We start from the raw sequence: 12,187 nt of genomic DNA, 5'->3' as shown, positions 1-12,187 counted from the left end.
TAAAATGAACTGTTCAAAAGAACCGATTCACGGAAATTAGTCAGGTTTCCCACCACTACCTCCTACCGGAAAGTGAAGGATAGCGCAGTAAAATACTCCCTCCCCTCTTTTTCTTTCTTTTTTTTTTTTTTTTTATTCAAGGTACAATAACATACAATATGTTATCAAGAAAACAACATTAAAATAAGAAAAGAAAAAGAAAAAATGATAGAACCCTGCTAAAAAACAAACAAACAATAGAAGCCCAATAGAAACCATCACAGAAATAGCAATGGTTTCCATTAAAATACCATTATAAACCATTAGCTTTTTCCAGTAAAACCATTACAAAATTCTTTTTTGTAGTTTTGGGCATTTTTGCAATAGGATTTAACATCCCACCAATAAAATCCATCACATACCAGTAGACACCGTTACAGTTACCATTAAAAACAATACAATTCCCATTATAACCATTCAAACCATTACATTTTCTATTGTGTTTTGGGCAGGGTTCTATTGGTTTTTTTCAGCAGGGAAGGACTAATTACAACAAACAAAACAGTTGCCAGGGGGAGGAAGTACAAAACTTCAAAACAAAAATACAAAATATACATACATACACGTGTAGGCCTACGTATATATATATAAAATAAATTAAATATATTGTAAAGTTCACAAACTTTCAAAGTTCTTACAGCTTTCTTATTATATCAGTCTCTGATACTGTCAATATATATATACATATTTCTGTCAACAAAACCATAAAATTGTTTTTTTATTGGTAAATTTACAATTATGAATGTGAAATTTGGTCAGTAGAATAAGTAAATTAATTAAGTAAAAAGTACTGTTCCTCTTGGTCAGGATAATCAGTAAAGCCAAAGAGTACATTTTCCCATAGGAGTGAATAAAGTCTTAAACACTGAATATTTTCGCTAATACATTTTTGGACTTTACACCATAGTATGTACAGTGAGTATGTACAGTGCCAAAATAAGTGCAAGGCAGCTTCCTCATATTCATTACAACCCAGTCAACATGTGAGATCATGCGATGATCACAGTGACATCACACGATCCTCATACTGTGATCCTCACAGTGTAAGTAGTATGTGAACTCAGTATGAACTCAATCGATCCTCATGCTGTGATCCTCACAGTGTAAGTAGTATGATTTTTGGACCTTACACCATAGTGTAACTGAGTATGTACAGTGCCAAAATAAGTGCAAGGCAGCTTCCTCATATTCATTACAACCCAGTCAACACGTGAGATCATGCGATGATCACAGTGACATCACACGATCCTCATACTGTGATCCTCACAGTGTAAGTAGTATGTGAACTCAGTATGAACTCAAACTATTCTCATACTGTGATCCTCACAGTGTAGTATGTGAACTCAGAATGAACTCAAACTATTCCTCATACTGTGATCCTCACAGTAGTATGTGAACTCAGAATGAACTCAAACTATCCTCATACTGTGATCCTCACAGTAGTATGTGAACTCAGTATGAACTCAAACTATTCTCATACTGTGATCCTCACAGTAGTATGTGAACTCAGTATGAACTCAAACTATTCTCATACTGTGATCCTCACAGTAGTATGTGAACTCAGAATGAACTCAAACTATCCTCATACTGTGATCCTCACAGTAGTATGTGAACTCAGTATGAACTCAAACTATTCTCATACTGTGATCCTCACAGTGTAAATAGTATGTAAGCTCAGTATGAACTCAAACTATCCTCGTACTGTGATCCTCACAGTGTAAATAGTATATTAACTCAGCATGAACTCAAACTATCCTCATACTGTAATCCTCACAGTGTAAGTATGTGAGTTCAGTATGAACTCAAACTATCCTCATACTGTGATCCTCACAGTGTAAATAGTATATTAACTCAGCATGAACTCAAACTATTCTCATACTGTGATCCTCACAGTGTAAATAGTATGTTAACTCAGCATGAACTCAAACTATCCTCATACTGTAATCCTCACAGTGTAAGTATGTGAGTTCAGTATGAACTCAAACTATCCTCATACTGTGATCCTCACAGTGTGAGTAGTATGTGAACTCAGTATGAACTCAAACTATCTTCATACTGTGATCCTCACAGTAGTATGTGAACTCAGTATGAACTCAAACTATCCTCATACTGTGATCCTCACAGTGTAAGTAGTATGTGAGCTCAGTATGAACTCAAACTATTCTCATACTGTGATCCTCACAGTGTAAGTAGTATGTGAGCTCAGTATGAACTCAAACTATCCTCATACTTTGATTCTCACAGTAGTATGTGAACTCAGTATGAACTCAAACTATTCTCATACTGTGATCCTCACAGTGTAAGTAGTATGTGAGCTCAGTATGAACTCAAACTATCCTCATACTTTGATTCTCACAGTAGTATGTGAACTCAGTATGAACTCAAACTATTCTCATACTGTGATCCTCACAGTGTAAGTAGTATGTGAGCTCAGTATGAACTCAAACTATCCTCATACTTTGATTCTCACAGTAGTATGTGAACTCAGTATGAACTCAAACTATCCTCATACTGTGATCCTCACAGTGTAAGTAGTATGTGAGCTCAGTATGAACTCAAACTATCCTCATACTTTGATTCTCACAGTAGTATGTGAACTCAGTATGAACTCAAACTATTCTCATACTGTGATCCTCACAGTGTAAGTAGTATGTGAGCTCAGTATGAACTCAAACTATCCTCATACTTTGATTCTCACAGTAGTATGTGAACTCAGTATGAACTCAAACTATTCTCATACTGTGATCCTCACAGTGTAAGTAGTATGTGAGCTCAGTATGAACTCAAACTATCCTCATACTTTGATTCTCACAGTAGTATGTGAGCTCAGTTTGAACTCAAACAATCCTCATACTGCGTTCCTCACAGTGTGAGTAATACATGAGCTCATTATGAATTTAATTTTGAGCAGGTTGTAAGGAGGCAGTTTAAATATTGTTCACTGGGGATAAGATCATCTACATCTTGGATAAGATTCCTAAAAGTTTTGCACCTACAGCACACATTACATACACTGATGCAGAAACGCTGATGTTCTACATGTCTAAAGTATATAGATACTGTACAAACTAAGCTACTTGATTAAAAGCTACTTAAACTTAAAATATAGCCTAATCTGCATGCACAATAAACTACTATAGTACAATTTATTTAAATTTCTCTACATAAATGATTTTGCATTGGTATTTTTTTTAAGATTTATTTTTGGCTTTTTTGCCTTTTTTACGATAAGACAGTTTAGATCTGACAAGAGAAGTGGAAAGAGAGAGGGGGCAATCGGTGACGACAAGGATTTGAAGTGAAGGAATGGATTGCAGATCTACAATGGCCCTCATAATAATGTTAATTATAATATTTCTTGAATAATAATTTATCAAAGTTACATTTATGCATGTTAGAAAATGAGTTGAATATGGCTTTAGTCTGCCTTTTTACTCTGTAAGAAGCTGATCTCATTGTGTGTGCGTGTGTAGTTAACCATATTTGATAATATTCAGGGCAGAGCCCGGCAACCTTGAAGTACAGATAAGTATTCTCTGCGTATGTGTGTGAATGTCTATCTTTGCAGCTAGATGCAGAGAGAGAGCTCTAGGAGGAAATCGTCATTTGCCATCGCCCTGATGTCCAGGGTAACAGATATACGTCTCTGGAGAGACCTATTGCATCTGACCTCTGATCAATTGTCACCAAAATAATCACTAGAAGATATGCTTCGAGTTTTACGTCCATGTGTGGAGATTTTCTAAGTTTATCTACCAACCAGAATCTTGCTTACTTATGTATTGACGTAATTAGTGACCTCTGTTTATATTGTAGAAATGACAGGAATGCTCTTGGCATTGCAGTGGGTAGAGGAACACAAACCTGAGAATGTATTAATTTGTTCTGACTCAGTTTCAGTCTTAAAGAGTCTGAGATCTTTTAAATCAAGTCACCAAGATATTCTCTTTGGTATCCTACAAATACATTCAAGAATTGTTCAAAATGATACATCAGTCAGTTTTATATGTGTCCCAGCACACATAGGAATAAAGGGAAATGAAGAAGTGGATAAATTAGCAAAGCAAGCTTTTCAGAGAGAAACAATAGAGATGAAAGTTCCATTAAGTAAATCAGAGATTAAGGTTTTAATTTGGAGTAAAGTGATTAAAGCATGGCAAGTTATGAAGTATGAAGTGTAACAGTGGGGAAGATTCCTTTATGTAAATCAAAATATAAAGTGTATAGGTAAGTCAAGGAAAGAAGAGGACTGGTCATCTTTAACAGAATATTGTTAGGGCAATCAAATTTAAGTAGCACACTTAAAATAATAGGGAAACATCCAAATGGGTTATTTGAACAAATGTTGAAGAAGCAATACCTCATGTATTTATTGAATGTAGGAAGTATAAACAAGAAAGAGGAAAAATGATAGAAGAATTAAGGAAAAATGGATTTCAGGATCGAAATTTTAAGGTTTTAATAAAATGGTCAGGTGAAATAAATAGTAAAGCCTTCTTTGATTTTATTAGAGAGACGGGATTAATAAATAGAATATAAAACTCTGTTCCATACTCCGGAGCAGAAGGTGGCAGTAATGCACCTATGTACGTTGGTTGCCACTTGCCAGCCGCCATTAAAAACCAAGAAGAAGAAGAAGAAGAAGAAGAAGAAGAATTGAACATCACTACAGTGATTTACATTTATGTGTCAGAGTCTTTCGACCATGGAATTGTTGTTTTGTTCTGGAGCAATGGTGAGTGGTTTCTTTATTTGCTATTCACATACCCTGATATGATATTATAATGCCAATATGCACTGTGGCCTGGCCCCATGTTATCAAATTAGCCAGGTACACGTGTTACGCTAGGTACATGTGAACCAGCCATCTTGCCAGCTCAGCCAGAAACACACTACCCCTGCGTTCCATTCGGAAGGGCTCATCCCTATGCTCTAATCTCTAATCCGGAGTGAGAGCTTTGAAGGGTGTAGGGGACCAAACAACTGTTTCTTGAAGTGCCCTTCTGCGTCATCATCCTGTGCCCACACGGAGGCACCGTCATCATGCAAAGGATCATGGGATCCCGAAGTGTCCATCAGTTGTACCCTTCGAAATCCTTCATTCCGAAGGGCCCTTTGAAGTGGCCAGTTTTGAGCACTTCGGTTTGGAGCGATCCTTCAATATGGCGGCCAAGATTGTTTTCACTCCGAAGTGCCCTTCAGAGGGTGATATATCCCGTTTGGAACGCACCGCATGACTGTAAGACTGATTATGAATGTAATTTGATACTTACAACTGATCACACCCAAAGGCGTCAGAGCCAGTTACATATAGTCGGTGTTTACAGTCAGCATTTAAAATCATAAGTGTGCTCAGTTCAGTCTTACAATGTTTCAGCTAATCTTTAAGTGTGTCCCTGGATTTAGTGCAGTATTTATTATTTGTTATACTTCCCAAATCAGATCATTACTAGACTATATTACTAACTCAGGATCATATTTCAGTAACTATACAAGCATGTTTTGTGGAAGCATGATATGTTTCATATTTTATTTAACTAATAGTTATTTTCACCTGTTAGGTTGTTAGCAACTGATTGCAATGACATATTGTTCCCTGTTTTTCAGGATGTTTCAAGTCTTTCCTAGGGGACAAAGAAATCGAAGTTAAGAATCGAAAAGGAGTCACCAAAACAACACCAGAAGCAGAATGTACTGTATCTGTCGAATTGAAATGTTTGTGTCCAATGCCAACACCAAACTGAAAATAAATAAAAATAAACAAGGAAACTGAATTGTAGAAATACTTTAAAGGAAATAAAAGATTAAATTCTGGACCTTTATATCTCACAGACGCACAGAAAAAACTTGAAAAACTTGAAAAAACTAGTGCTGCGGCTGCTCCGCGATTTTATCAATAAAAGTTTCGCAGCTGAAAAGCTACATGACATTTCTCAGTAGCGAGGTTCTTGAAGCAGTTCAACTTAAAGATTCGTTATTAGTAGAAGCTGCTGGTATTCACACGCTCTCTCTCTCTCGCTCTCTCGCTCTCTAATAAGTGCGTTGGACTGCATTAATAACTGCATTAGCCTGCATATCAATGGCTCAAATTGCAATGGAAGGTTTATGAGGTGCTCAAGAAATTAGTTCAACACACAAGAGATTTTAGTATGGAAACATGACAAATGTCTTGAAATAAATCATCATAACAATGTCTTGATGTGTGGTTGTGATTCCAGGCCATTCAAATTATTACAGAAATAATGCACTCCCGAAGTGGTAATATGGCCACGACGCTGGAGCTTATTAATGGAACGGTCTTTCTCCATTCTCAAACAAATTAAGACAATTTGTATTGAATGAACGCAAGTGCTTATTGCCATAGAAAACACTTTAACGGTTTCCACAGATTATGAAATATTTTTGTTTGCTGGGGTGGTACTATTATATAGGCTAGGCCTATTAATAAGGGGGCCCAAAATATCGTTTTGCCTATGTCACGATAAGAGGTAAATCCGGCCCTGTTTATTGTACAGAAAGAGCAAAATAGCATTTACATTATCAAAAAACATTATCATTGACTTTAGTCTATCCAAAATTCAAGCACTCTCAAAAACTCTCATTAATCACTGAAGTTGCTTACATTGTGAAATGAATATCTTGCTTACATCTTACGCACATCTGCACTTGTTGTTTCTGATGAGATAAATCGGCAGAGAGCAGAATTCATTCAGGGAGCGCTCACACTGAATAAAACACAGCTGTTTCAGTGATGACTCCTCCGAATGCCTCCCAGATAGCACACGTACATCTGCAAGACGTCTGTTAAAGATCTCTTGATCTGGAAAGCATCTGCTGTCTACAAACGTCTGACAGACGTCTATAAGATGTCAGTTTTACATACATTCTAAATCATAAACATCTTAAAGACATCTAATAGATGTCTATTTGACATCTAAACGGAGACGTTCTACACTCTCAGAAATAAAGGTACAAAAGCTGTCACTGGGGCGGTACCTTTTCAAAGGGTACATGTCTGTAGCTAAAGAGTATATTTTGGTACCTTAAAGGTACATATTAGTACTTAAAATGTACATATTAGAACCTAATAGGTACAAAAGTGTACCTTTTGAAAAGGTAATGCGCAGTGCTGTAGCCTGTAGATAAAAACGCTGCTGTCTCTGGCTCCGTGCCAGCCAGCGAAGTTGCGCGAACGCAGATTTGAATTTAGCAGCTGATTATGTGCCGCACTGAATGATCTAATCACACCGGTGTGATCATTTATCAAATTTTTAAAAATATATATATTATTCGACTATTTTTGTCTTTTGGAAGCTTCATTCAAAATCCACTTGCCTCAAAAATCTGAGGGGGCACGGTTGAAATCGCGTTACAGGAGTATTTAGGTTGGGCCCTCCTCTGGTCCAGTGCCCTGGGCACGTGCCCGATGGGCCCGTGCGTTAATCCGTCCCTGGATATGACAGTGGTCTCACATGGTGAGCTCACAGTATGAACGCACAGTGAGTGTGTGACTTCACATTGACCACAGTATGAGCACACAGTGACCTCACATTGTGAACATAGTGGCCCATTGACCACAGTATGAGAGCACAGTGAGTGCGTGCAGTGACTTCACATTGACCACAGTATGAGCACACAGTGAGCGTGTGAAGTGACTTCACATTGTGAACATAGTATGAGTGCACAGTGAGCGTGTGCATTGACTTCACATTGACCACAGTATGAACGCACAGTGAGTGTGTGCAGTGACTTCACATTGACCACAGTATGAGCGCACAGTGAGCGTGTGAAGTGACTTCACATTGTGAACATAGTATGAGTGCACAGTGAGCGTGTGCATTGACTTCACATTGACCACAGTATGAACGCACAGTGAGTGTGTGCAGTGACTTCACATTGACCACAGTATGAACGCACAGTGTGCGTGTGCAGTGACTTCACATTGACCACAGTATGAACGCACAGTGAGCGTGTGCAGTGACTTCACATTGACCACAGTATGAACGCACAGTGTGCGTGTGCAGTGACTTCACATTGACCACAGTATGACTGCACAGTGAGTGTGCAGTGACTTCACATTGACCACAGTATGACGCACAGTGAGCGTGTGCAGTGACTTCACATTGACCACAGTATGACAGCACAGTGAGCGTGTGCAGTGACTTCACATTGACCACTGTATGACAGCACAGTGAGCGTGTGCAGTGACTTCACATTGACCACAGTATGACTGCACAGTGAGTGTGTGCAGTGACTTCACATTGACCACAGTATGACAGCACAGTGAGCGTGTGCAGTGACTTCACATTGACCACTGTATGAGCGCACAGTGAGCGTGTGCAGTGACTTCACATTGTGAACATAGTATTAGCGCACAGTGAGTGTGTGCAGTGACTTCACATTGACCACAGTATGAGCGCACAGTGAGTGTGTGCAGTGACTTCACATTGACCACAGTATGACTGCACAGTGAGTGTGTGCAGTGACTTCACATTGTGAACATAGTATGAGCGCACAGTGAGCGTGTGCAGTGACTTCACATTGACCACTGTATGACAGCACAGTGAGGGTGTGCAGTGACTTCACATTGTGAACATAGTATTAGCGCACAGTGAGTGTGTGCAGTGACTTCACATTGACCACTGTATGACAGCACAGTGAGTGTGTGCAGTGACTTCACATTGACCACTGTATGACAGCACAGTGAGTGTGTGCAGTGACTTCACATTGTGAACATAGTATGAGCGCACAGTGAGTGTGTGTGCAGTGACTTCACATTGACCACAGTATGAACCCACAGTGAGTGTGTGCAGTGACTTCACATTGACCACAGTATGAACGCACAGTGAGTGTGTGCAGTGACTTCACATTGACCACTGTATGACAGCACAGTGAGTGTGTGCAGTGACTTCACATTGTGAACATAGTATGAGCGCACAGTGAGCGTGTGCAGTGACTTCACATTGACCACAGTATGAACCCACAGTGAGTGTGTGCAGTGACTTCACATTGACCACAGTATGAACGCACAGTGAGTGTGTGCAGCGACTTCACATTGACCACAGTATGACTGCACAGTGCAGTGACTTCACATTGACCACAGTATGACTGCACAGTGCAGTGACTTCACATTGACCACAGTATGACTGCACAGTGAGTGTGTGCATTTACATTTACATTTAGTCATTTTGCAGACGCTTTTATCCAAAGCGACTTACAATTTGGGGAACACATGAAGCGATTCATCTTGAAGAGGCAATCCGACAAACGAAGTGCTTGTAACACCAAGTCTCAGGCATTGTTTAAATAAGTACAAGCTAGCAAGGGAAGGAATAAATAAGGAGAAAGAGTTTTTTTTTTTTTTTTTTTTTATGTGTGGGTTGAAGTCAAGTAGTGTCGAAAGAGATGAGTTTTCAGCTGTTGCTTGAAGATTGACAGGGATCCAGTACTCCGAATATGGGTGGGAAGATCATTCCACCAGCAAGGAATGGTGAACGAGAATGTTCTGGAGAGTGATTTTGAGCCTCTTTGTGATGGTACCACGAGGCGTCGCTCACTAGCAGATCTCAGACTTCTGGAGGGGATGTAGATTCTTAATAGTGAGTGCATGTAGGCGGGTGCTGAGCCTGTGGTTGTTCTATGAGCAAGCATCAGTGTCTTGAACTTGATGCGAGCTGCGATTGGTAGCCAATGCAATGAGATAAAGAGAGGTGTAACATGGGCTCTTTTGGGTTCCTTGAAGACCAGTCGTGCCGCCGCATTCTGAATCATTTGTAGAGGTTTGACTGTGTTTGATGGAAGTCCAGCCAGAAGAGCATTGCAGTAGTCCAGCCTAGAAATGACAAGGGCCTGGACAAGAAGTTGTGCAGCATGCTCCGTCAGAAAGGGCCTGATCTTTCTGATGTTGTGTAGTGCAAACCTGCAAGATCGAGCAGTCTTTGCAATGTGGTCTTTGAAGGTCAGCTGGTCATCAAAGATTACACCAAGATTTCTGACCGAAGTTGATGGGGTAATTGTTGATGAACCTAACTGGATCGTGATGTCATGCTGTAGAGTTGGAGCGGCAGGAAAGACAAGAAGCTCAGTCTTTGCCAGGTTGAGCTGAAGGTGATGTTCTTTCATCCATGCCGAGATGTCCGCCAGGCAACCTGAGATCCTTGCAGCTACCGTTGGATCATCTGGTTGAAAAGAGAGATAGAGCTGTGTGTCATCAGCATAGCAGTGGTAGGAGAAGCCATGTGCCTGTATGATGGGATCCAGTGATGTAGTGTATGTGGAGAAGAGGAGGGGTCCAAGAACCGATCCCTGAGGAACCCCAGTGACCAGTGTATGTGCTTTGGATACCTCCCCTCCCCAGGCCACCCTGAAAGACCTACCAGTGAGATAGGATTCAAACCAGCGAAGTGGAATTCCAGCGATGCCCATTGATGAGAGAGTGGAGAGGAGTATCTGATGATTGACAGTGTCAAACCGTGCTGACCTAGAGGAGTGAGGACAAATGTCGTCTAGACAAGAAGTTAAGGTAGAGCATAAAGTTTCAGTAGCTGCATTTACATCCAGAGATGAGAAATGGGTAGGTGAGGGAAGAGAGGATGATACTACAGAGGAAAGATGGGAAGGAGAAAGGGAGCGTAGGTTCCGTCTAAAAGTAACCGGTAGGGGGGTTGGTGGCACATGGGTAGCAAAATGTACCATGTTCATTGTGCAGTGACTTCACATTGACCACAGTATGAACGCACAGTGAGTGTGTGCAGCGACTTCACATTGACCACAGTATGACTGCATAGTGAGCGTGTGCAGTGACTTCACATTGACCACAGTATGACAGCACAGTGAGCGTGTGCAGCGACTTCACATTGACCACAGTATGACTGCATAGTGAGTGTGTGCAGTGACTTCACATTGACCACAGTATGACTGCACAGTGAGTGTGTGCAGTGACTTCACATTGACCACAGTATGAACGCACAGTGAGTGTGTGCAGTGACTTCACATTGACCACAGTATGACTGCACAGTGAGTGTGTGCAGTGACTTCACATTGACCATTCTCTACTGTGGGAGAGGAAGAATTGTATAAACTTGTTAAATCATCTAAACCAACAACATGTATGTTAGACCCGATTCCATCTAAACTACTAAAAGAGCTGCTTCCAGAAATCATAGATCCTCTTTTGGCTATTATTAATTCATCATTGTCATTAGGATATGTCCCCAAAACCTTCAAATTGGCTGTTATTAAGCCTCTCATTAAAAAACCACAACTTGACCCCAAAGATCTAGTTAATTACAGACCGATCTCAAATCTCCCTTTTCTGTCAAAGATACTAGAAAAGGTAGTATCCTCACAATTATATTCCTTCCTAGAGAAAAATGATATCTGTGAGTAATTCCAGTCAGGATTTAGATAGTATCATAGTACTGAGACTGCTCTCATTAGAGTTACAAATGACCTGCTTCTATCATCTGATCGTGGTTGTATCTCTTTATTAGTTCTACTGGATCTTAGCGCTGCGTTCGACACTATCGACCACAACATTCTTTTGAATAGACTAGAAAACTTTGTTGGCATTAGTGGAAGTGCCTTAGCATGGTTCAAATCGTACTTATCTGACCGCCATCAGTTCGTAGCAGTGAATGAAGAGGTATCATATCGATCACAAGTGCAGTATGGAGTACCTCAAGGCTCAGTACTAGGGCCGTTACTTTTCACGCTCTATATGTTACCCTTGGGAGATATTATCAGGAGACATGGTGTTAGCTTTCACTGTTATGCTGATGATACTCAGCTCTATATTTCTTCGCCCGGTGAAACACACCAAATTGAGAAACTAATGGAATGCATAGTCAATATAAAAAACTGGATGACGAGTAATTTTTTACTGCTAAATTCTGAAAAAAGGTGTTAATTATCGGACCTAAAAACCCCACATGTAATAACCTAGAACATTATCTAACACTTGACGGCTGCTCTGTCAATTCTTCTTCATCAGTCAGGAACCTAGGTGTGCTGTTCGATAGCAATCTGTCATTTGAAAGCCATGTTTCTAGCATCTGTAAAACTGCATTTTTTCATCTCAAAAGCATATCTAAATTGCGACCAATGCTCTCAACGTCAAATGCAGAAATGTTAATTCATGCGTTTATGA

General features: G+C 40.0%; 1 protein-coding gene across 1 annotated transcript; it reads right to left on the bottom strand.

Annotated features, from left to right (window-relative positions):
- Positions 1-9,285: 9,285 nt before the first annotated feature.
- Positions 9,286-10,540, bottom strand: LOC131547199 (uncharacterized). The gene is made up of 2 exons (XM_058787594.1): positions 10,416-10,540; positions 9,286-10,217 (listed from the first exon to the last, which is right to left on the bottom strand). Exons 1-2 carry the CDS (start codon positions 10,462-10,464, stop codon positions 9,409-9,411), a joined length of 858 nt encoding a protein of 285 aa, XP_058643577.1. The 5' UTR covers positions 10,465-10,540; the 3' UTR covers positions 9,286-9,408.
- Positions 10,541-12,187: the final 1,647 nt, after the last annotated feature.

The sequence above is a fragment of the Onychostoma macrolepis genome, chromosome 01 (assembly GCF_012432095.1).
Source record: "Onychostoma macrolepis isolate SWU-2019 chromosome 01, ASM1243209v1, whole genome shotgun sequence".
NCBI classification, from domain to species: domain Eukaryota; kingdom Metazoa; phylum Chordata; class Actinopteri; order Cypriniformes; family Cyprinidae; genus Onychostoma; species Onychostoma macrolepis.
The sequence above is the reverse complement of the archived record's forward strand: the minus strand, read 5'-3'. Positions and strand labels throughout refer to the sequence as shown.